At 44.0% G+C, this 26877-nt stretch overlaps 1 protein-coding gene across 4 annotated transcripts in view; it reads right to left on the reverse strand.

Annotated features, from left to right (window-relative positions):
- SLC24A1 (solute carrier family 24 member 1) overlaps window positions 1–26877 on the reverse strand; it is a 52744-nt gene that overhangs the window by 9998 nt on the left and 15869 nt on the right. For all 4 annotated transcript variants that reach the window (XR_014021606.1, XM_081291205.1, XM_081291204.1 and 1 more), the window contains 3 exons: window positions 2857–3318; window positions 2047–2136; window positions 1070–1236 (listed from right to left, as the gene is read on the reverse strand). Coding sequence is in view for 3 of the 4 variants with exons in the window: in XM_081291205.1 (XP_081147331.1) it covers window positions 1070–1236; window positions 2047–2136; window positions 2857–3318 (719 nt within the window). In the remaining variant the exon portion in view is untranslated. The remainder of the gene's footprint in view (window positions 1–1069; window positions 1237–2046; window positions 2137–2856; window positions 3319–26877) is intronic.

Below are 26877 nucleotides of genomic sequence, written 5' to 3' on the forward strand. Positions count from 1 at the left end.
AGCACGTATTTTTCTCACACATAACAAAAAAAGAAACTATGAAATAGAGTGGAAATTATTAGCCCCAATTCAAAGTGAGGAAACTAAGGCTTGGGGAAATTAAAGTGCTTGTCCAAGGATTCACAGCTAATGATTGGGAAAATCTGGATTAGAACACTGCTCTGAGTTAGAACTTTATTTTCTTTCCTGTATGCTTTCTACCTTCTATATGACTAACACAGATCAATTGAATCTCTAAATTTTTAAAAATCTTTTTAAAATTTTTTATTTAGTCGTTGATGGACCTTCATTTTATACATATGTGGTGCTGAGAATCGAACCCAGTGCCTCAAACATGCTAGGCAAGTGCTCTACCACTGAGGCACAACCCCAGCCCCCTGACTCTCTTAAATTTTTATGACTAAAGCCTATGTTAGGATAAAGTTTCTTTAAATTCTTTAGGGGGCTCTCCTAGGCCTCTTTGCCACTGTCTGCCATCCCATTCCAATATGCACATACACCTTCAATTTATTTCTTTGTATGTATCAAACTCAGGGCTTCATGCCTGGTAGGCAAGCACTTCACAATTCAAATTAAAGGGAATCACATCCAGGCCAGGATTGAGGAAATGGAAATAACCCTCTGCTCTGATGAGGTCAGGAGGACAGGAAAGAGGATGGGAACAGGAGGAAGAAGGAGTTGCTTGTTTATACAAAATGCTTTTTAGAGACTGGGCTAGCAGGAATCCAAATGCAAATGAGCTGGAATATCAAGAAGTGAAAAGTTTCCTTCCAACCCCTCTGCAAACTTGGATACCTGTGTTTGACTGTTTGTAATGGAATGGAGTGAGCTTCATTTTTCACTTCATCTGTCAATTCTAGTCAGTTACATTTCCAACAGCGCTAAAGTTCTGTGAACCCTTTGTTTGGGCTGTGATGATGAAGGAAGGATACTTTGTTGCCTTGTAGAAACAACAACTGTGCATGCTCTTTTATTCGTGTGTAATGAATGAAGCAGAAAACCAGCAAACAGCCGTGCAGGGATTTCCAGTTTTACTTCACATGCCTTGGAAAGGAACATCGCCACTCACCCGACAGTGATATCAAATATGTTACTACCCACAGAGCTGGATACAGCCATGTCTCCCAGGCCTTTCCGAGCAACAATCACACTGGTGATGAGGTCAGGAATTGACGTGCCAGCTGCCAGGATTGTCAAACCCATGATCTCTTCAGAAATCCCTATTGTTTCGCCAACCTGGTAAACCAGTAACAGTAATGAGAAACCACCGCAAGAGCCTGGGAAAACCCACAGAGCCTTCACAGCACCAACCCCAGACTACTCTGTGCAGGGGGAGCCCCTTCCAAGGAGCTCAGTGCACGCCCTCCACCTGAGCAAGGGATGGGCGGCCACAGAGAGAGAGCGCGAGGCCCCTGCTCATCTCCAAGTTGAACTACCAGCTCTGCCCTTGCCGTCACTCCAACTATAGCACGTCTACCTTGCCCAAAGGGCTGCCTCTCCAAATATCTGTTTACCTCAGCATTTCCAGAAAACACAGACCTCTGCCGTTGCCAAGAACCAAATTAGAGGCCACAGACGGGCGTATGGCACAAGCCCTATTGGCAGCCGAGGGAGAGGAGAAAAGCTTGCAGAGGTTTACAGCTCTGGAAGGACGATTCCAAGCCGGAAGGAAAAGCCCTGGGTACACGGACCAGGACTGGGAAGAAGCCAGACAGCCAGCAAAACTGAGCTGGCTGTCAGAGTGTGAGGGACTTCCCCAGGAGGAGAGAGGTGCACAGCTTGACAGAAAAAGTAGGGAAGAAGGCTAATAAGACACGATCGCTGGAGTGGAGATGCTTTCTGTGCTAGGATGAATACCACACAAAACAAAAGCTCGGTGCCCACCACAATCAGATGTCTATACTTTTAAACCTTTAGAATCAACGTAGAAACTACATAAATTCACTTGTTCCTTGATATTCCCTGGGTACTGGAAATTAGTCTTGAGAGGAAAAAGTGCCCTTGGGAGCTGCTGGTGCAAGACTGGAGCTCCTGCCCTTCACTTACCTGGTGAGCCCACCACACCATGAGGTAGGAGAACATGGCTATCCAAATGATGGATCCCAGGAAGGTGATAACAAAAAGCTTTTTAGACTCCTGTTTTAAAAGGAAGAGAAAAAAAGGCTAAAGGTCTTTGGCCCTCCTGAGGGAGCCCCAGGGTCGGTGCCAAGATCTGGTGGAAGTGATGGGAGGGTCTGGAGACCAGAGTAGGACTGAGGCGTTGTCTCCAGTGAGCGCCTTGAGGTGGATGGGCAAGAAGGTGAGCGCAGGGGAGTCCAGCCAGGAGGGCACTCAACAGTCACCAAACTCAAGAGCTATTTGCTTGCCCTAGATCCAGATCCATCAGGACATCTGGTTTGGCTTTTGCAATCTCACCCTGCCCCATCCTCTCTGGACCCAAAGACAGAAAATGGACTCTCTTTGAGTAGAACATGTTAGTCAGTTCCTTCTCTACAAATAGAAACACTGGGTAGGAATATCAGTATCCACCCTGGGTTTTCAGAAAATCCCATGGAAACATGATACAGTGGCATCATTCCTAAATAATAAAGCAAGAATCAGGAATTAAGGAGACTAGATCACACTATTTACAGGGACACTGATTATGAGGGACAAAAGGCACGTGTGAAGTCTAGGGGCCCCCAATCCCAGTGGTATGTCACCTAGGCATGGTCTCCCTCCAGAGCTGCAGTCATGTTGCACATCCTTGCAGTGGTGGAACCCTGCCAAACTCTCCCTCCCCTTGAGTATGAGCCCTGGGACCTAGAGGCCCCACAGCCCATGGACAGGCAGCCTGAGATACAGCTGGGCACTCACCTGCCTTCGGACATCAGGCACCGTCAGCCACAGTGGGAGCACGATGGGCAGGAGGAAGAGGTAAATGGCCTGCTTCTGCCTGGTCTCAGGCCAGTCCAGGGACAGAGGCTCCTCCTTTTCCTCCTCCTCTTCCTCTTCCTCCTCCTCCTCCTCATCATCCTCCTCCTCCTCCTCCTCCTCTTCACTATCCCCTCCGTCACTTCCCCCTTCATCATCTGCACCTTTCTCATTTTGGGCTTCATCTTGATTTTCAGCATTGACTTCCTGGGCTCCAGTTTCACCTTTGTCACCTTTCATGTCACCATCTTCTGCTTGGTTTTCACCTCCACCTTTGAGTTCATCTTCTTTTTCTTCTGCTTCAGTTTTGCCATCACCTCCACTTTTCTTAGTTCCTTGTTCACCAGGAGCTTTACCCTCTTCACCTGTCATTTCACCTGTGTTCTCGGCTCCAGCGGCACCTTCCTGCAATCCAAAACCAACAGATTAATGTGTGGTGAGAGCTCTGCTTGTCCTCCTTCCCCACCCCTCCCCATTTGTGGTTTTTCTTCTCAGGCTGCATCTGAACACTTAAGTAGGAGAAAACTAGAGCAACCATTCAGCAAAATTCCCCTCCCAATATTCCTAACCATGGTGGTCTAGCTTTTTTTAAAATATTTTTTCTAGTTGTAGATGGACACAATATCTTTTTAAAATTTTTTTATTTGTAGATGGACACACAATATCTTTATTTATTTTTATGTGGCGCTGAGGATCGAACCCAGTGCCTCACATATGTGAGGCAAGTACTCTACCACTGAGCCACAACCCCAGCCCCCAGCTTTTAGTTGGTCATTTCCAGTGATGGAGATTTCACCACCTAAAACAGCTTCTGTCATCTTTGACAGTTCTTATTGGTTTGAAGCTCATATTTGCATCAAAATTCCACACCAGTGCCACCTCTGCATGCAGGTTTACTCTTTGGAGCCATACAGAGCAAGCCTAGTGCCCGTCCAGGAGACAGCTCTCTTCTCTGGTTTAAAGATCCCCAGGTCTTTCTATCATCACCCTGCCCCTGGTGCTATAGCCTACAGACTGCTCCACAACTTGATGAACTCATTCCATTTAGCTCTATCCCGGAAGGGGGGCATCCAAAACTGAACACAGAACACACGTACAGTGGAACAAGACTACCACCTCCCTTGTCTTAGATACTGGGCCTCTATAAATGCTGCCTCGTATATAGCATAATATCCTTGGTGGTAACAACACATTGTGTAGTCTACTAGATCTCCTAAGTTGTTGTATTACTTTATATAATACCTATTACTGCCCTTTTTTTTTTTTTTTTTTTTTTTTGGTACTGGGATCTAACCCAGGGCTTGACCACTCAGCAACATCCCTGTTGTAGATGGACACAATACCTTTATCGTATTTATTTATATTTTTTATGTGGCGTTGAGGATGGAACCCAATGCCTCACACAGCTAGGCATGTGCTGTACCACTGAGCCACAACCCCAGCCCCTCTTTGTTTTTTATTTTGAGACAGGGTCTTGCTAAGTTGCTGAGGCTGGCCTCAAACTTGCAATCCTATCTCAGTTTCCCAAGTCACTGGGATTACAGATGTGTGCCCCCACACCCCACTTGTTACACATTTTTATGTGCCAGGCAACAGAATAAATGGTTTAATAATAATACCTGGCATTTACTATATTTCATGAGTCAATTCATGACATGGAATTATATTCATCTTACAGGTGGAGAAACTAAAGCTGGGATCTGAATATGCATAGTTCAATGCTTTGACCTCTTAGCCACCAAGCTACTCTGCTTTATAAATGCCAGGCTGAATGAGACCTTTGGCTCCCAGACCTGGGGAGCTTATTAAAAACAGTTTTCCCAGCAGCATAGGAGGCTGAGGCAGGAGAGCGGCAAGTTCAAAGCCAGCCTCAGCAACTTAACTTAGTGAGACCCTTAGTAACTTAGTGAGACCCTAAAATAAAATATTAAAAAGGGCTGGGTTGTTGCTCAGTAGTTAAGCACCCCAGAATTCAGTCCCTACTACCACAAAAAGAAAGAAAGATAGGCAGTTTTCCTGGTTTTATGCGTCCCAACTAAATTAGAATCTCTGAAACTGGATACCAGTAATCTGAATCTGACATTTTCCCAGGTGCTAATACATTCGTCTACAGATCGGTGTTTGGGAACCATGGACTATCTCCACACTAAAAGCCACTGATTCTGAGGGTTCTCAGATTAGGTTCCCCAAATAACCTATAAGATGCTAGCTTGAGCAAAGGCCTGGACTCTGTGTCTGTGTCATCTCTAGCAAATGTCACAATACTGGCAACCCTCAAAGGATGTTCAGTGATTCTCAACTCTGCTGCATTTTAATATCAGCTGGAGGCATTTGAAACCGTTGGTGTCCAATGACCCACCCCATATATTCTGACTTAATTGGTTGAGGGAGGGACCTGGGAAATTTTTTAAGCTTCCCCCAGATTATTCCATTATACAACCAGGGTTGAGAACCTCCAGTAAAGAAGTCCATTGTTACTTGCTGAGGCCTGTGCTTTAAATTAGGAATGAAGATTTTAGTCTGAAATAATTCCTGCCCTCCTTCCTCACCCACTCTCATCAGAGGGAGACTTCCTGGAGGAAATTAGTCATTTCAATCAATAGATATGGTACTGTCTGAGAAGCCTGCACCCTCTTCTCTGAGGACTATCACCCCAAAGCTGCAGCTGAACTGGTGGCCCCCTTCTTCCATGTTGGAGTCAAGGTGCCCCACTGCTTCCTGACCATAGCTGACTGGATACAAACTGGATCATCGTCCTGGCACCTGGGTTGATCCTAAAGGCTGGGAACCTGTCATTGCTCTGGACTAGAGGCCTGGGGTGGTGCCTTAAGGTTGTGGACTGACAAGGAAAACAAAGCCAGGCCGCCAAGATAGGCTGAGTGACAGAGCATGGGCACAGAAGGGGACAGAGGGTGGGTAGCAAATAGAGCGAGAAGCCACCAGATCTAGATCCAGCTCCTTGTGAGATAAGTCTCACTTTTTTTTTTGTTTTCCTCCTGCAGGGCTGGGGATTGAAAGCAGGGCCTTGCACATGCTACTCAAGTACCCTACCTCTGAGCTGCATCCCCAGCCCTTCTTGTCTTCTGAGACAAGGTCTCGCTAAGTTGTCCAGGCTGGCCTTGAATTTGCAATCCTCCTGCCTCAGCCTCCCAAGTAGCTGGGATTATAGGCATGTGACACCTTGCCTAGATCCAAGCTTCACTCCCTGCACTGAGGTTCCAGAGACACCTCTGTGCCCTCTTAATCCTTTTTACTTGAGCCAACCATATTGGGTCTCTTGGAACCTTCATGATAGTATGAAAATGTCTCAGATGCTGGGCCCTAAACTGCTGGATTATGAAAGAGATATAATTGAGTACTTTGGGATAGGAAAACAGATGGAACTTGCAATCAATATTTATTTACTATAAGTCTCTTGACCTATATTGAGCATAGCTGGATGTTAGGCATTATATTTCCCTCTCGTGTGGCAACAGAGAAGACTCAGACGTGGATCCTGCCTTCAGTAACCTCACCACTAGTAGGGACTAAGAAAGACCAAAAATGCAAGGGAGGCAGTGATAAGAGCCTCAAGACAGGCACACAGCACCATGGACATTCAGATTTGGGGACATCGAGGAATCTTCATAGCAGAGGAGGTATTTACAACTGGGCCTGGAAGAGTGGGCAAGATGAGGCTATCTAAAGATGGAGAGAGAATGGCATTCTAGAGCAAGGAAGCCATGTGAGCCAAGGTGTGGAGCAGAAAAACATGGAGACAAGAAATTCAGTTTGGTCAGAGCATGGTGGAAGAAGAGTTGTCAAGACAAAGCTGTGTCAGGATTCCAGACCCTGCGGCTGAGGCTGAGGTGTCTGGCCAGGTGCACAGGCAGTGAGGAGCCTGGGAGGTCCCCAGGCTGAGGGTCACCAAGCTGAATGCTGTCCCACGGCATTCCAAGATGTCTGGTGTTCTGAGCCACCTGGTCTCACTGTTCCCTAGTTGCCAATAAACTCACTAACAATTCTTTGTGTTCTCGCAGCGTGTGGCGCTCACAGTACATTCTTTTTTTTTTTTAACTTATTTTGATTTTTTTTAGTTGTTAATGAACATTTGTTTTATTTATTTTTATGTGGTGCTGAGAATTGAACCCAGTGCCTCACACATGCTAGGCAAGCACTCTATCACTGAGCCACAACCCCAGTCCACAACAGCACATTCTTGTACATATCACCTCACTCATATTGAGATGCTAACAGTAAATTTACTGGCTACATCAGGTTTTTGAGGTTTTCAAGTGACTTCAGAGAAGAGTGATGCTTACTCCAGAAGAATGAAACTCAAATAGAATTTCAGACCTTCAGGAAGGAACTATTTTTGACCACAAAGTCCTTCCCTGGGCTTCTTAAATCCCTCACTTGTGCAGAGGTTGGGTGCCTACCTGACCACCAGGATTCTCCTCCAGATCTCCCTTAGTGTCTGGAGTTGGGGCTGGTGTGACCATGACCACAGGGAGCTCAGCTGGTGGCTCCTCTTTAAAGGATAAACATGGGTTAAGTCAGAAGAGTGGACCAGGTTCTGGGGGCAGCTGCAGACACTGGCGGGAGTGGCTGCAGGGCTATTGGAGAGCGTGGTCTCCGAAGGTTTGTTGGGGGAAATTTCTTGTTGGTAGGAAAAGTAAGATGATGTGCATTGTTCTTGCCCTGTCCCCTGAGATACCTGCAGATGAGAGGTATTCATAGACATTTCCTGGCCATCGTGGCCAAGGATGCTGTGAACAGCTCGAGCAGTTGAAGCAGAGAGAAGGAGGGCACTCTCAGCACTCAGGCTCTAATCCTCCGGAAAGGATCCTGCTGATTTCAAGACATGTAAAAGCCGTGGAACAGGATTGAGTGGAGGGAAACAGAAATTCTGGAGAGCTAATAGTTTAGGTAAGGCTCTCTCACATCTTGACTGTGTGGCTTTGGGCAAGTCCCTTGACCTCCCTGAGCCTGCATAGCCTTTCCTACAGAATGGGAAGAATGCTGCTCTACCTTCCTCCCAGGATTTCTGAGTGGACCAGACAGACCTGGTGTGCAGAGGCCACATGGCAGTAGCTGTCCCACTTCCTTCATCTTGGTCACCACACAGATGCTGGATGTCTGTGTTACCAGACCCCTAGTGGCCTTCCCTCATCCAGCAGAGCCTTCCCTCTCTCTCTGGGGCTGCTGATTTCACATCAATCACTAATAACCCTATCCTTAGGTAGAAGTAATAGGAAGAAGACATAGGTAAGATTTAGCAAAAAAGGAATGGGAGTCCATGGGGCTTGGGCTGTAGCTCAGTGGCAGAGGACTTGCCCAGCATGTGGAAGGCTCTACGTTCCATCCTCAGCACCACATAAAAATAAACAAATAGAATAAAGGCGCCCCGTCCACCTACAACTACCAAAAAAAAAATTAGAAAGAAATGGCCTTCTGGCCTTCCCTTCCTATCTAAGAAGAGCTCACAATGCCCCCCTTGGGCAGCAGTTATATATCTGGAGACCAGACCGGAAGAAGGAGGCTGGAGTGAAACCGACTATGGGCAGCCTCAGCTCATCCCTCTGACTGACTGGATCACAGAGGCCAAGATCTGTGCCCCGGTTCCTGCCCTGGGCTGGCTGCCGACAGGAGGGAGGGAGGTGGCAGGAGAAATCCCACTGGTTCGGCCATCCTCTCACCTCCTGGTTTGCTTTCTGCTTTGGCCTGGGGTTGGGCTCTGGCCTCCTGATTCAAGCTCTCCTCCTTGTCCTGGGAGGGTGGGCTGCGAATAAGAAAGGAAACACATCTCATCTGGAACTGCAAAGTCATCCTTACCACGCCCCTTCAGTTAGGACGGTCAACTGAGCCACCAGAGCAGAAGTGAGCAGGGAAAGGCAGGCCTGGGGGTTTCCGTGTCGGAATTCTGATCCTACTGGGTCTATTAACAGCACCCAATTTGTAAACTTGGTCTTAAATTCCCTGCACCATCTCTAACTGGCTGTGACCTTGGGCAAGTCACCCTCTCAGAGCCTACATCCTTTCTGGTACAATGACATACTAGCACTCAGAAACAACAGTAGGATTTATTTCCCTTATGAGCTCAAGTGATGGCTGCTTAAGTGATAAATTGGGAAAGATTCTGATCCAAACTTGCTGATACAGTACCAGAATTAATCAGTGACATCTGTGATGGGCAGGGAATGGGGAAATGATGGCAAGTAAATGTGTTTTTGCCACCCTTGGACTAGATTATCAGTAAGGTCCTTTGCACCTTTCTTTTTATGAATTTTCTAGAAATCAGGGTGATAGCATTCTGTGTGTGCTGCTCCATGGGGACCACTGGTGGCCATGTTCATGAGCCTTTCATCTCCAGACAGCCAACAAGCTCTTGGCCATACCCATTTTGACCTCAGACACGTAGAGTCTAAGCAAGGCCTCTTTCTAGATCCCTGTGCACCTTCTTCGCTGGAGGCCACATAGCAATGGGCACAGAACGGTGCGGCCCTGATTTTCCAGCAAGGAAAATGGGGAGGGCTGTGGGAAGCCGGTGGTGGCAGTTGGGCTCTGAGGGTTTTTTCCTGAGGAGCTGTTTTGTTTGGCGTTTGTAGTTCTAAAAATAAAGTTAGTTTCTTTTGACAAGTGGCTCCTGAATTGTGCCCAGCCAGACTGCGGCATTTGGTGGCTCGCACGGGGAGCGACTGAGGGTAAGTAAACTGCTCGCCCCTGAGGGCAGGGCGAGAGGATGGGTAGCCATTCTAAGATTCCTCTTTTGTTTTGCTTCATTTTTGTTTTAACTTGCCTGTCCCTGGAGATGAGTGAGACGGAAGAAAAACCGCTCACATCTGAGGAAAAACTATTTGCGTCTGAGGATCAGATAGGGAGAAAGGACGGATGGACATTTCAGGAGGATAGAAAGGTTGATATAATGATTTTGTATGGTTCCATTTTTATTTCATTCTGTCTCGGTTTTGTTTGGCGTCATCTTGTTGGGTTGTATTATAGCAGAAATACGGGATCAGCAATTAGTAAAAAACAAACCGAAAGACTGTTAAGTAAATTGTTAGAGGAAGGAGGCATCTCAGTAAAATCAAGAACAGTCAGGGCATACGTTGATACAATACAACAATGTAGCCCATGGCTTTTTAAGGAGGAGTTGTTAGATATATCACAATGGAACCATCATGGTGAAGATTTAAAAAGAATAGAAAAGAACAACCCAGGGACTCTGCCAGTTGGCACATTGCCATTGTGGACACTCGTATCTGGTTTGCTTAGTCCAAAGCCTTCAATTCAGACAAAGGTAGAGGAAGGAGAAGACATATTGATTCAAGTAAAAGAGAAGGTCTCTCAAGTTAGTCAGAAAGAGGAAAAGATTCAAGTAAAAGAGAAGGTCTTTCAAGCTAGTGAGACAGAGGAAGGAAGTTTAGAGCAGAAAAAGCCATCAGGGGAAAAGTTACAACAGGAGACTGCTAATAACACCTTTCTATCAGAGAGCGTAAGTGTCCAACGAACAGCACCACCTCTACAGGAGACTGCTACTAACAGCATTCTATCACCAGAGGGCATAAGTGTCCAATCAACAGCACCACCTCCATATGCTAGGAGGCTCCCAACCCCCGCAGTTGATAGTTGGGATCCTGAGACAGGATCTCAAGTATGCCCTGTATTTGAGGTAGGAGGGCAGCGAATTTACCAGGGTTTAAATTTCAAAACAGTGAAGGAGCTAAAAGAAGCTGTAACAACCTATGGTCCCCAAGCACCCTTCACTGTGAGCTTGGTCGAATCCATTACCAACTTAAACATGGCGCCAGCAGATTGGGCTAATATTTGTAAAGCTGTGCTAAATGGAGGACAATACCTGTTATGGAAGGTTGCCAATGAGGAATTTTGCAAGGAGACGGCTGGGCGAAATGCAGCAGCTGGTTATTCTCAGAGAAATCTAGATATGTTGTTAGGAAAGGGACCTTATGAGGATCGGCAGCAACAAATTGCATATGATCCTGGCGTATACTCACAAATTGCTGTAGATGCAGTTAAGGCATGGAAGACTTTACAAGGACATGGAGGTTTACAAGGTCAATTATCTAAGATAATACAAGGAGCTAATGAACCTTACACTGAATTTGTAGATAGGCTTATTCAAACAGCTACCAGAGTTTTTGGGAATACAGAACAAGCAATGCCATTAATAAAACAACTGGCTTATGACCAAGCGAATCGTTGGTGCAGAGATATCATTAGACCATGGAAACAGGAAGATTTAAACACATATATTAAATTATGTAGAGACATTAATGAACAAGAGCAAGTCATGGCAGCTGCAGTAAAACAGGCTTTAGATGCCAGAGACATTAATGAACAAGGGCAAATTGTGGCAGCTGCAGTAAAACAGGCTTTATATACCAGGCCAAGAACATGCTACAATTGTCAACAAACAGGACATTTTAAAAGGAATTGCCCCATAGGAGGAGGGTTTAACAAAACTAGGTATCAAAGGAGTAGAATACCGGGTATTTGCCCACGATGCTGTAGAGGGAGACATTGGGCTAATGAATGCTGTTCTCAAACCACCATAGAGGGTACTCCATTATCAAAAAACGAACAAGGACAAGGTGTTTATCCACAATATCGTGGACAAAGGCATCGGGCTCCGTTGCCAAAAAATGGACAGGGGGCCCCAATGCTCCGGGGCCCCAAACCACAAATATACGGAGCACTGGAGGAACCCAGCAACTCCATCAGGGTAGTGACCAGGACACATTGTCCATCAGATCCCTCTTCAGACAAACCAGAGGGAGCGCAGGGTTGGACATCTGCGCCTCCGCCAGATCAGTGCTAACTCCAGAGATGGGAGTTCAAATCATTCCCACAGGGGTAAAAGGACCTCTTCCCAAAGGAACAGTAGGCTTATTATTGGGACACAGCTCTTCTACTCTAAAAGGACTTTTGATAAGTCCTGGGGTAATTGATCCCGATTATGAAGGTGAAATAAAAATTATAGCCAGTTCTCCAAAGGGTATATCAGTAATTTCACCAGGAGATAGAATAGCACAGTTACTAATAATACCAAGCCTACATGATAAATTTTCCAGTCATGCTGTTGAAAGAGGTTCCAAGGGATTAGGCTCCACAGGTGTAGATTGGGCTATGCTTTCTTTAAATTTAGATTCTCTCCCCATGCTAAAACTAAATATTCAAGGACATGAATTTAATGGGCTACTGGATACAGGTGCAGACCTTAGCATCATCTCTCGTCAAGAATGGCCAAAACATTGGCCATTACAACAAGCCACTCAAACGCTTCGAGGCCTAGGAGTGGCGACTAATCCCGATAGAAGCGCAATGGTATTAGATTGGAAGGATCCTGAAGGATGTGAAGGAACTATACAGCCATATGTATTGGATCATCTTCCCGTAAATTTATGGGGACGAGATGTCTTAGATCAATTAGGTTTGACATTAACAAATAACACCAATCAAAATGCACCCACTATTATGGCTAGACAAGGTTTTGGGAAAGGAAAAAGATTAGAAAAACAAGAACAAGGTATAGCAGCACCAATACAAATAGATCAAGGAACAGACAGACATGGGTTGGATTTTCACAAAGGGCCACTGAGACAATAAAAATTACATGGAAATCAGAAAGACCAGTATGGGTTCCTCAGTGGCCCTTGACTAAAGAAAAGATACAAGTAGCCCATGATCTGGTCAAACAACAATTAGCGGAAGGACATATACAACCTTCTGTATCTCCCCATAATACTCCCATTTTTGTCATCAAAAAGAAATCTGGTAAATGGAGATTATTGCAAGACTTAAGAGCCATTAATAATGAAATGGTCATTATGGGACCTGCTCAATCGGGGATTCCTCAATTGTCTGCTTTGCCAAAAACTTGGTATGTTTTAGTTATAGATATTAAAGATTGTTTTTTTTCAAATCCAATTCATCCTGAGGATAGTCCACGTTTTGCATTTACTATCCCTGCACTAAATCATGAAGGTCCTGATCAGAGATATGAATAGAAAGTACTCCCTCAAGGGATGGCTAACAGCCCAACTATGTGTCAAATTTATGTTAACAAAGTAATCCAGCCACTTAGAAATCAAAATCCTGAACTACAAATATTTCACTATATGGATGATGTATTATTAGCACACAAAGCTAAAAACACATTGCTAGAATGTTATGCCACACTTACAAATTTATTAAAAAATTATAATCTAGAGATAGCAATAGATAAAGTACAATTAAATTTTCCAATTAATTATTTAGGAGTTCTATTATCCTCAACCATGGTCCGTCCACCAAAAATTCAAATACAAGTAGATCAACTCAAATCACTTAATGACTTTCAAAAGTTATTAGGAGACATAAACTGGATAAGGCCTTATCTAGGTATTCCAACAGGAGAATTGGGACCTTTATTTGATATCCTAAAAGGTCCATCAGATCCAAATTCACCCCGAATGTTAACGCCTGAAGCAAGAAAGGCATTAAAAATCATTGAAACATATATGGAAAATATGCATTTGGATAGAATTGATATAAGTTTGCCTTTATTATTTATTGTACTACCAACAAAAAATATTCCTACAGGAGTATTTTGGCAAGAAGGTCCATTATTATGGATACATTTATCTTATTCTCCTAACACTATTCTTACTAGGTATCCTGAGGCTATAGGACAATTAATACTCAAAGGAATAAAAACAGCAAAGGGAGTATTTGGAATTTCTCCCAATAAAATTATTACTCCATATACTATGAATCAAATTGATGAATTAGCTAATGAGTTAAATACTTGGGCAATAATCATGTGCAAATCTAATGTTTCATTTGATAACCACTTACCATCTAATCCTTTATTGTCTTTTTGGTCATTGCATCCTGTAATTTTTCCAAAAATGACAAGAAAAACACCTATCATGAATGCTCCAAATATATTCACTGATGGGTCAAATAATGGTACAGCAGCAATAGTTACACCTGATCAAACTTTTACATTTTTAGTACCCAAACAATCAGCTCAAAAGGTAGAGCTTAATGCAGTATTACAAGCTTTTGTGATGTTTAAAGATTCTGTATTTAATTTATTTTCTGATAGTCAGTATATAGTTAATGCTATAATATCCCTTGAAGATGCTGGTAGGATTTCCCCTTCTTCTACTGTTTTCTCTTTGTTTTCCACTATACAAAGTTTAATCTGGGACAGAAAAGATCCATTCTTTATAGGACATATCAGGGCACATACAGGATTGCCTGGAGCCCTTAGTTTGGGCAATGATTTAGCAGATAAATCTACACATGACATACATATTTTCTCTACACTAGAAGAAGCTATAAATTTTCATAAAAGGTTCCATGTCAATGCTAATACTTTACAAAAGCGTTTTAAAATAACTAAGGAACAAGCTAGACAAATAATAAAACAATGTCAAAATTGTGTGACCTTTTTACCACAAGTTAATCTTGGAGTCAATCCTAGAGGATTGATACCTAACCATATTTGGCAGATGGACGTCACACACTTGCCAGAATTTGGAAAATTAAAATATTTGCATGTTACAGTTGATACTTCTTCTGGATTTTTGATGGGCTCCCTTTATGCCAGAGAAAAAACTAAAGATGTTATAGCTCATTGCTTACAAAATTTTGCCACTGTGGGCATTCCAAAACAGTTAAAAACAGATAATGCCCCTGGTTATACTTCTACCTCTTTTAAACAATTTTGCTCATCATTTGGCATTACTCATATAACAGGAAGAACAGCAGCCGATTTGGATTCTGGAAAGATTAACTAAAATCCTGACCCAGTGATTGTCTGGAGTCGGGGGCCTGTTTGTGTATTTCCACAGGGAGAACAGCAGCCGATTTGGATTCCAGAGAGATTAACTAAAGCGATTTCTACAGACCAAAAAGAAGATGATTTGGCTCAAATCCATAACAGCTGATATCCAAAACTCCAATTTGGCTATCCTTACATCTGCGACAGAACCAGGATGCTTTTTTCAATATCTATTTTATTATTGCCCTTTCCCATATCATGAAGTTCTATTTTGTTTTTTGAGCTCATACAGACCTAGGTTAATGTTTTGCTGATCAGTTCTATTTATTTTTTTTTTTGACTATAGAGTTTTAAACATTGCAATGGAGATTTCACCTGTAAAAAGTTATAAGGCCTTTACTATTATGTTATGTGTTGTATGTATTATATTATGTGTGCACACTTGTGTTTTGTGTTATATTTTTGAATGTACGTATGTCCATATATCATATATGATGAGCACTCATGAAAAAATGGATCCAAATATTTTTTTTATCCACGTGATTTAAATGGTTTAATTTAAATTGGGTAAATAACTATTAAGAATTGTTTTAATATGTAAACAAAAAAGAAGGTTAACAGATCTGTTTGTTTACTTTCACCTTTCCTTTTCATTGTATTTAATAATTCTCTTCAAGATAATGTAAATTGTTAAGAAAATTGTTTTCTTTTAGTGCCTTCTGGAATGTTACATAATTTTTTCTTTAGCCATTATTGCCAGAATTCCTATCTTCATCCCAGTGCCGGTGAAGACAAAGATAAAACTAATCTACAGCTTCTGCAATAGCCATCACTGAACTGCTTGCAGAACTTGCCTAAACTATGTGCAGAACTTGCAGAACTTGCCTAGACTTGCCTAGACTATGCATTGTGAACTATCTGTTGGTGCAGCGACTTGTGGTAGTGTTGGGGTATTTTTGCTGATGATGTCATTGGTGGTACAATTTTTCCAACAAGAGCCATCAGTTGGCTTGGTGTATCTTCCTCCCTTCTGCTTGTCATGACAAAGACCTCTCCACAGGTGTGGCTGTATACTGGACTGGTAGTCAATGACGGGTAAGATCCAATTACAATGGTACCAACCTAAGACAGGAGGCTGACGCCCTGAGGTCAGCTCATCCGAAGACGGGTAAGGACCATATGTAGTATTGGACAACCTAAGGCAGGCAGGTCCCCAAGCCACATGCTTGTTGTTTAAACAGAGAGGGGGAGATGTTGAGAGCCACAGCCAAAGGGGCCCCAGCAAACTTCCAGCTGCCAGCAAACTTCCAGCTGCCGGCTGATGATTGGCTCACAGCAGCCCCAGCAACATCTAGCTGATTGGCTCCTCTGCGGTGATGTTCATTGGGCTGTTTCCCTGCCCTTCAGACTGCCAGCTGATGATTGGCTCACAGCGGCCCCAGCAACATCTAGCTGATTGGCTCCTCTGCAGTGATGTTCATTGGGCTATTTCCCTGCCCTTCAGACTGCCAGCTGATGATTGGCTCACAGCGGCCCCAGCAACATCTAGCTGATTGGCTCCTCCACGGAGCTGCTCATTGGGGGACTTCTTTGGCTCCGTCCATGAGACCCAGCCAATCAGCCTCAAGAACAGGAGGATTGTGGGAGGTGGTGAGGGTTGTGTGGGGGTGAGAGGCTTGTGGGAAGCCAGTGGTGGCAGTTGGGCTCTGAGGGTTTTTTCCTGAGGAGCTGTTTTGTTTGGCGTTTGTAGTTCTAAAAATAAAGTTAGTTTCTTTTGACAAGTGGCTCCTGAATTGTGCCCAGCCAGACTGCAGCAGAGAACAACTCTTCCCATGTGACTATGTGCCAGGCAACATGCAAAGTACTTTGTTGGGGGGAGTGGGAGTACTGGTGTTGTAGGGACAAACGAGGCAAGGCACCAAAGATAGCAGAAAACAGTTTTATTTGGCTGCAGCCAGGTTCAGAGGGTACAGCTTTTGCTGTAATCAATTAATTCCCTGAACCCGAAATTCAGGGAGTTTCAGAGTTTTATACCCAGCATGTAAGGGGAGGGGCTCAGAAGTTCACAGTCTGCAAAAGTTTCCATAAAAGCAGCTTTTTCTTTCACTGTTCTGGGCAAGTTAACTCTTCAAGGACAACACCTGAGAGGGGAGAGCTTCTTCTCCCCTTTCTTTCCTCCCCCTGCCAGCTGTTACCATGGAGCTCAATTGGTAACTTATCTTAAAAATGTAGACATCTCTGTGAAGCCCAGCTCAAGGCCAGAGGCCTTGTTTGCACATTTCTTCAAGTACTATACTGGATACATTTGTGAAAAATGGGGTGTCCAGCACCTGGAGTGCTGGTATCTTCTCGGCCAGTGACCCAGTAAACAGGGCAACACGAAAATAGGAAGTTTATCTACACAGGACTCTTTTGTGGAGACTCTTTTGCTGACAGTCCTAAAATCATCAATGGTGAAGAGGGTTTTCTGTAGAGAAAGAGGGTGCCACTTCACTGGGGGTAGAATCCAGGGATGCTCTTCCACTGTTAACCCCAGTCCTATTTATTTATTTTTTTTTTTTTATTTTGAGACAGGGTGTTACTAAATTGCTCAGGATCTCATTAAGTTGCTGAGGCTGGCATCAAATTTGTGATCCTCAGGCTGGGGTTGTAGCTCAGTAGTAGAGTGCTTGCCTAGCACATGTGAGGCACTGGGTTCGATCCTCAGCACCACATAAAAGTAAAATGAAGATATTGTGTCCACCTAAAACTAAAAATAAATAAATAAATATTTAATAAAAAAAAGTTTGTGATCCTCTGACCTCAGCCTCCCACGTCTCTGGGATTACAGCTGTGCACCACCACGCAACAGACGCAGAGTACTTCATGCATGTAATTTCACTGTGGGAAAGGAAGGAATGACAGGGACCAAGAAGCTGGAGCTCAGGAAGGTGCTCCTCCCAGCTGTGTAGCTGGAACAAGGAAAGAGGGAAGGGGAAGGCAAATTAGAAAGCAGTGTGATGCCCTGGGGTCTCTCTGGCTCTGCCCCTGAGCACTGGGTTGCTTGGGAAAGCAGAGTATCTAGGCCTGAATCCTCTATAAAAAGCCACCACCATGACACAATTGGAGTATGATATGAGAGTCCATGAGAAAAAAATAAAAGTGCTTTAATTGCTGCAAAGTGCTTCACTCATATTGTTATGTTAGCATGGATTCTGGAGCCTAATGACATGGGTGTCAACCCTAGACCTGCCACTCACACGATAGTTGTGGACCTAGGTGGATATTCCTTAACTTCTCTGTACCTTAGACTCTTCATCTGTAAAAATTTTCCAGAGATATCAACAGATTAGATTAATTTATTCGTGAATGTGTTTAAATAGGGCCTGGTACCTAGAAATCACTACGTTAAGTTCTGGCTAGAACAACATTGACAATGATGATGACAAACTGACAACAGTAGTTGAGGGCGCTGTCCCACCCAGGAGACAACACTGCCGTGACAAGATCCAGCATCCCAGATTTAAGGTAGAGGGGACCTGGCGATCCTCTAGTCCGTGATGTAGGCACTGCAAGGAAACTGAGGAGTCTGGGAAGCTGGGTGGATCAAAGCCTCTGCCAGCCGCGATGGACAGGAAATAGTTAACCAGATCTGGAATTACCTCCTCTCCACCTCTCTACCAAGTTCTCAGAGTTGGTTCAGCTGCAGCTGCCTCTGACTACAACCACCACTATGACACCCATGGTCCCCCAAAGTGTCCTGGCACCCAGCAGCTACTGGGAGCTCAGATTAAGGAGGCAAGAAAACCCCAGAGGGCCCTTGACATTAATCAAGCACTGCAGTCTTCTGTTTAGAGGAGGGTAGCTGTTATCTAGAGAGCTCCCCCAGTTGCTGAGATAACTCCCTGTTGGCTGCAGGGAGTGGTGAGAAAAAACAAGTTTCCCTTTGCCTCACATCCTCGTCACACACCCTCACCTCTCATTTCCCACGCCACTGAGGAAAGCAGGTCAGCAGCAGGGTCCCCCGCACTGGGACTCTCTCTCACTCATCCCAGTGAAATCACCAGCAGAGGCATGTGACCCTGGAGAGGAAAAGCCCCTTCACCGGGAGGTGAGCTTTCAGACCACAAGAGACAACTCTTCCACTGATCAGCTCTGTGGAGAGAGTTGGAACACCTGGAAAGGACGGAAACATCTGGGTAGCCATCTGGAAACAGCACATGGACACACAAACACATATCTGGGGAGTGTCAGGAATAAAGGCCCTTCGAGGTCCCAGCCCCTCCTGGACCAAGTCTCAGGGTGAGTCTCTGAGCAGAACTGCACCCCAGGGCACTCCTGCGGTCAGTTGCCTCAAGGGTCCTGGCCTACCACACCCACAGACGATGGAGCAAGCAGGCTGCTCTTCCCAGAGATAACTCTGTCACTGGCTCCCCAAGCACTTGTCTCCTCACATGCCCTCCCCACTCCCAGCCCAGCCGGATCATCTCCTTAGCATCAATCTCCTCTGACCTCGGCCTGGCCTGAACATCCCATAATCCTGTTAGGACAAGTAGGCCAGCTGGCGGCTATTGGGCACAGAGGTAGCCCAGGCAGAGAGCCCTGCAGTCCCTTTTAGGAGAGTCTATCTCCGGAACTTGTCTGGAGTCTGCGCTCTCCAGCAGTGGGCAAGCATGACCCAGGGACACGGCTCCCCTCACTGAGCCAGGCCAGGCACAGCCCTAGCGCTCATCATCCAGAGGCTGGCGGGTGTTGCAAGCTCTGCTCTGGGACCCCCGAGCTATTGTTTTTCTAGAGCTGACCCTTTCACAGTGCCTGCCGAGGCCCACCGTGAGGAATTTCTGAGGAAGCTTTCATCACTTTTTCTGTGATACGCTGTTCACAGTACAGTATACTTGTTTTAACACCTAATGCCCAATATTGTGTCTTCAGGACTCTTCAGGCCCTGATGAGGACTCTTCAGGCCCTGATGAGGACTCTTCAGGGCCTGATTAAAATTTAAGCCCCTTAGATCAGAAATGTCAGTCAGAATGCTCCCTGGGACACAGTAGGTCCTTCTTTCAGGTCATACTCAGCTCTGGCCTCAGCCTCCTGCTCAGTGGCACTCTGACCCCTTAGCATTCTCCCAACAGCTGACCTTTCTCTGAGGGCCTTCTCCATGGGCTGTCAGTTATGGATCAGAGCCCCAGAGAAGGGGGAGCCCAAGGTCAGCAGAAGACTACCTGAGAGACAGCCATTAGAGCCTGAGAAGCATGCTGGGGCAGCTCTCTGGGGAAGGTCGAGACAGAAGGCAGGATAGTGAGAGTCTTAGCTGCTGCCATCATTTGTCAAGTTCAACATGGACCCCACTGCTCTTTAGACACTGCTTACCCTCGCCAACCTCGGAAGTGGTCCTGGCAGCTCTGAGGGTATGCTTTGAGATTCCTGATTGGGAAGGGATCAGCAAGCTTCCCAGGACTCCAGAGTCAAATACAGCGCAAAGGGAACACCAATCAGAGCATCTGGGTTGTGGGGCCCTTGCTGAGGTGCCCCCCAGAAGCATCCCTGGCTAGTCATCCTGGCCCAAGCTGCCAGGCTGGAAATACTTCGCAGGATGCTAGGGCTAGCCCCAACAAAGGCCAGAGCAGGGCACTTGGCACTCATGGCCTGCCTGCAGGTGAACCCCTTTAGATTTTACAGGAAGGGGCACTGAGGCAGGTAAGTAGTGGGATGTGTGTACCAAGGATCTTGGCTTTCACCTCTCAGGTGGCCCTCTCTTGGTGAGTCCCCTGGGGTGCCTCTTCCTTGTCTCCCAGATTGTCTTTCACCACCTACACTTTTTTCTCTTGACCCTCTTCCCATCCCCAAACCACTGCCTCTCAGATTTGCAGTCCCAGTTTTCCAGTTGCTGGAGCTCAGATGCACAGGTCTGGGGAAGCCTTGCTTACCTATCCCCAGGGGGTCCAGGCTGTGGATCATGAGCTGGTAGAAGGTGCAGCGGATGATGCTGTTGTGCAGAGAGGCTGAGCTGCTCCCTTCAGTTAGCACAGCGAGGGCACAGGCCTCAGTAGAACTCTGCCCAAGCCAGGGGAAGAGCCACAGAAAGATCTCTCTCACCTGCCTTCATCCCATAGAGGTCAGAGATAAAGCACAGAAGCCTTATCCTGAGCCCCCCACTGCTTTGTCTCCAAATAGGAGAGGCACACTGCTTCCTCTCTCAGCCTTCCCTCAACTCTTCCAGAACTGGCTTCTTCTATGTCCTGTCTAATTCCCCAAAGTCTTGACAAGTAGCAGACCATATGTATTAAGGATGCCACCTTACCAAGGGTTTGCACCTCCCTGGAAGTACACCCTTCTAGAAATACCCTAATCCACACACCACGCAGACCCCCTGCCCATGGGTACAACTCTATAAGCCACGGGGCATGATTGCATTTTATCATCACCCCGCCCAGAGATAAGCCAGGGTATGATCCCCTTCTACAGAAAAAGAGTGAAACCTCAAAGAAGCTAGGTGGTATGCCAAGGTCATATAGAGAGGGAATGAAAAGAGCCACACTAGCACGCGGGTCTTCTGATTCCTAGTCCAGTTTTATTTTCTGTCTTCTTGCTCAGAAACCATCATGGGCAGGCACATACAAACACATCTTTACTGTACACAGATGTGACACACACTTATTCATAGTGACACAAGTAGAAATATCTGATTTGCATCGGAATATCCAAAGACAATGCTTCAATGCTTGCCTAGTTCTCCCACCCCCTCATCCCTCTCTATCTGAACTCTTCTGCCATCTAGTGGCTGCAGTGGTGCAGTACTTCATGACAGGTTAGAGATCTTTGGAGGGGTTTCAGGCCCCAGCCTCTCCTTTCAAGTTCCCCATGATTCTGTCCATATACCCCATAGAACAAGATCAGTAAAATACGATTTTTCAGAAATTGCATACTTTCCTGCCACCTCCAGCGCTCCTCCTATTTTCCTCTTAGTTCTGGGGCATTCTAAAACCTCCAGGCTTTTATATTAAACAATCCTACCACATTAGGACTGGAAACCAGGCTTGAGTTTAACTGGTCCAAACAGTCATTTTGCAGATGGACAACATGAGACCCGAGTTATACAGCAGGGTAGTCATGGGGCCAGCTGGGACCTACAGGACTTAGCTCCCAAACTAGCACCTTCTGGAAACACACTCTGGAGGTGAGAGTTCCTGACAACATAGCCCCTCCTTCCTGGCTCACCCTGGAGGTCGGAGCACAGCCGGGTTCCCTCACATCAAAACCACAGTGCCCTGGTCTACGGCTGTATGCTGAGACTCTGCAATGTCCCCAATGGGCTGCTTCCATATGGCGCCCACCTGCAGCTTCTTGTTACCATACTGCTGCTCCCCTGCAAATAGGAACAGGAATCCCAAGAACATAGGAGTCAGATGTCATGGAGAGACCTTACTCTCTCTCTCCCTCCTTCCCTCTCTCTCCAGGGCCAGTCTAACTGCCTTTCTGCTCCTGGATATGCCATTGTCTCCGGTCCCCTTGAAGCCTGTATCATGGTCCCCTCTTCCCCCATTGTAATGCTCTTTCCCTCCTCCCGTCTCCACTGAAATGCCATCTGCCTCCAGGCAGCTAAACATGATTCTTTTTTATAGATGCCTATTATTTTCCTTCAAAACACTTTCCCCAATTTATTTATATGTACAAACAGCAAAAGTGCAATAAATATTTATTAAGTGAACGAATAAATGAACTGCCCTCTAAATATACCTAGTCCATTCCAACTTCTCTTCCCTGGTGTATGCCCTCTTCCCTGCCTAAAATGCCTTCCCCATTCCTCTTGACTGGCTAAATCCTATCCATTTTTCAGAAAATTCGTGTGCCTTCTTGTATAAAGCTTTTCCAAATGGCCCCTTCATCCCCACCATTCTTTTTTTAAATATATTTTTTAGTTGTCAATGGACTTTTATTTTATTTATTGATACATAGTGCTGAGAATCAAACCCAGTGCCTCACACGCTAGGCAAGTGCTCTGCCACTGAGCCACAACCCCACCACTCTTTTCTCAAATCTTTTTTCTTTAGTTGTAGATGAACACAATATCTTTATTTTATTTGTTTATTTTTATGTAGTGCTAAAATCGAACCCAGTGACATATGTGCTAGGCAAGCACTTTGCCACTGAGCCACAACCCAGCCCCCAGCCCTACCACTCTTAATCTAGCTGACTATATGTTTCTCTTCAAATGTTGCATAGCAACAGTGAGCACATTTTGTGATATTAAAATCCAACTGTGTGATCAGATAAGAGCTAGTGTCTTGTGGGCAGTATGGAGCAGCCAGCTAGGAAGTGGGACAGCCCTAGACAGTTCACCCACGACAAAGAAAAGCATTCAGCCCGCAGTAGTTTGCGACTTTGCATTCACAACATTGAAATACTATTTGAACTCATTGTTTAACTTTTCACACATATGCATTGTCTACCCAGCTAGACTCCTGTTTCTTTCTTTCTTTCTTTCTTTCTTTTTTTGCCATGCAGTGAACTTATAATCATCTCTATTACCTGTGACATGGTATCTTGTACACAGTAAGTGCTCAGTAAAGGTGAGCCAGATGAGTAGATACTCCCAAGGGGCCTCCAGTACTGACTTCAAGCAGCAGATCACTAATGGTTGCCCCAGTAATTCTTCACCTTCCATTGCTTCCCTCCCCCACCAACCTCCACTGCTAAACCAGAAGTGTATACACTACACTTCCTTCTTTGTTCAGCTCAGAAAAGACAGAAATAGTACCTGATCCAAGGCCACCCACCCACCCATCCAATTCATTCATTCAGTTCTTATTTACGGAGTATCTGCTGTTTATATAGTGTCATGCTATTGACTTTAGGGATAAATGAAGTCTAGGACTTGGATTTTTTTTTATCCAGAAAGGAATTGAGACAAATATAACAGATGCAAAACAAAGCAGAATGTGGTTCATGACACAAAAGTCAGAGATGAACGTTCTGTGCTGAGAGGGCCTGGAATGCTTCTGCAGTAGGTGGAATTCAAGTTTTAAATGACAGGAAAGACTTGAGTGCTTGGACATACATTGCTGAATGAATGAATGAATGAATGAATGAATGAATGAATGAACATACAAACAAATGAGTCAGAGTAGAAAGAATCAGTCTGAATATAAAGCGAGCACTGTACATTTTGAAAACTTGTACTCCAATAAAATAGAAAATATCAAAGGCATCGACAAATTTCTAGAATCATATAACTTGCCCAAATTTATCAGGATGATATACAGAATTTAAACATATCAATTTCAAGCAATGAAATAGCAGATGCCATCAAAAGTCTACCAACTGAGAAAAGCCCAGGACCAAACGGATACATAGCCAAGTTCTACAAGTCCTTTAAAGAAGAACTAATACCAATATTCTCCAATTTATTTCAAGAAATAGAAAAAGAGGCAGCACTTCCAAACTCATTCTATGAGGCCAGTATCATTCTGATTCCCAAACCAGACAAAGACACATCAAAACAAACAAACAAACAAAAAAATACAAACTTTAGATCAATATCTCTAATGAACATAGATGCAAAAATTCATTTCATTTCTTCATTTTTATGTGGTGCTGAGGATCGAACCCAGAGCCCTGAATGTGATATATATATATATATATATATATATATATATATATATATATATATATAAATCTGGCAAATCGAATACAAAAACATATCAAAAAGATCGTGCACCATGATCAAGTGGGATTCATCCCAGGGAAGCAAGGTTGGTTCAACATATGGAAATCAATAAATGTAATTCATCACATCAATAGACTTAAAGATAAGAATCATGTGATAATCTCAATAGACTAAGAGAAAGCATTTGACAAAATTCAGCACCACTTTATGTTCAAAACACTAGAAAAACTAGGGATAACAGGAACATATCTCAACATCATAAAGGCAATCTATGCTAAGCCCCAGACCAACATCATTCTAAATGGAGAAAAATTGAAGGCATTCCCTCTAAAAACTGGAACAAGGCAGGATGCCCTCTTTCACCACTTTTTTTTTTAAAGAGAGAGTGAGAGAGGGGAGAGAGAATTTTTTTAATATTTATTTTTTAGTTCTCGGCGGACACAACATCTTTGTTGGTATGTGGTGCTGAGGATCAAACCCGGGCCGCACGCATGCCAGGCAAGCGCACTACCACTTGAGCCACATCCCCAGCCCTCACCACTTCTTTTTAACATAGTTCTTGAAACACTGGCCAAAGCAATTACACAAAATAAATTAAAGGGATACACATAGGAAAAGAAGACCTCAAACTGGCACTGTTTGCTGATGATATAATTCTATACCTGGAAGACCCTAAAAATTCCACCAGAATATTTCTAGAACTAGTAAATGAATTCAGCAAAGTGGCAGGATATAAAATCAACACCCATAAATCAAAGGCATTTCTATATATCAGTGACAAATCCTCAGAAAGGAAAACTACCCCATTTTCAATAGCCTCGAAATAAATAAATAAATAAATAAATAAATAAATAAATAAATAAATAAATAAATAAAATACTTGGGAATCAACAAAGGAAATGAAAGATCTATATAATGAAAATTACAGAACCTTAAAGAAAGAAATCAAAGAAGACCTTAGAAGATGGAAAAATCTACCTTGCTCTTGGATAGGCAGGATTAATATTATCAAAATGACCATACTTCCAAAAGCAATATACAGATTTAATGCAGTTCCAATCAAAATCCTAATGGCATTCCTCATAGAAATAGAAAAAGCAGTCATGAAATTTGTCTGGAAAAATAAGAGACCTAGAATAGCTAAAGCAATCCTTAGCAGGAAGAGTGAAGCAGGTGGCATCACTATACCAGACCTTAAACTATATTACAGAGCAATAACAACAAAAACAGCATGGTACTGGCACCAAAACAGACTGGTAGATCAATGGTACAGAATAGAGGACACAGAGACTAACCCACAAAACTACAATTAGCATACATTAGACAAAGGTGCCAAGAACATGCATTGGAGAAAAGATAGCCTCTTCAACAAATGGTGCTGGGAAAACTGGAAATCCATATGCAACAAAATGAAATTAAACCTCTATCTCTCACCATGCACAATACTCAACTCAAAATGGATAAAGGACTTAGGAATACAACCAGAGACCCTGTGTCTAATAGAAGAAAAAGCAGGCCCTAATAGCCATCATGTGGGATTAAGCCCCAACTTCCTTAATAAGACTCCTAAAGCACAAGAATTAAAATCAAGAATCAATAAATAGGATGGACTCAAACTAAAAAGTTTTTTCTCAGCAAAAGAAACAATCTGTGAGGTGAATAGAGAGCCTACATCTTCAGAGCAAATCTTTACCCCTCACACACCAGATAGAGCACTAATCTCTAAGGTATATAAAGAACTCAAAAACCTAAACACACACAAAATAAAAGCAAAAACAAATAACCCAATAATAAATGGGCCAAGGAATTGAAGAGACACTTCTCAGAAGATGATGTACAATTAATCAACAAATACATGAAAAAAATGTTCATCATCACTATCAATTAGAGAAATGCAAATCAAAACCACTCTAAGATATCATCACACTCCAGTCATAATGGCAGCTATTATGCATACAAACAACAATAAGTGTTGGCGAGGATGTGGGGAAAAGGCACACTCATACATTGCTGGTGGGACTGCAAATTGGTGCATCCAATGTGGAAAACAATATGGAGATTCCTTGGAAAATTGAGAATGGAACCACCATTTGACCCAGCTATCCCTCTTCTCTGTCTACACTCAAAGGACTTAAAAATAGCATACTACAGGGACACAGTTATATCAATGTTTATAGCAGTACCATTCACAATAGCTAAACTGTGGAACCAACCTAGATGTCCTTCAATAGATGAATGGATAAAAAAATGTGGCATATATACACAATGGAATATTACTCAGCAATAAAAGAGAATAAAATCATGGCATTTGCAGGTAAATGGATGGAGTTAGAGAAGATAATGCTAAGAGAAGTTAGCCAATCCTGAAAAACCAAATACCGAATGTTTTCTTTGATATAAGGAGGCTGGTTCATAGTGGGATAGGGAGTAGGAGCATGGGAGGAATAGACTATCTCTAGAAAGGTCAGAGGGGTTGGAGGGGAGGGGAGGGTACCTAGGGTTAGAAATGATGGTGGAATGTGATGATCATTAGTATCCAAAGTACAGG

The sequence above is a fragment of the Spermophilus citellus genome, assembly GCF_964194105.1.
Source record: "Spermophilus citellus genome assembly, chromosome: 4".
In the NCBI taxonomy this organism is placed as follows: Eukaryota; Metazoa; Chordata; class Mammalia; order Rodentia; family Sciuridae; genus Spermophilus; species Spermophilus citellus.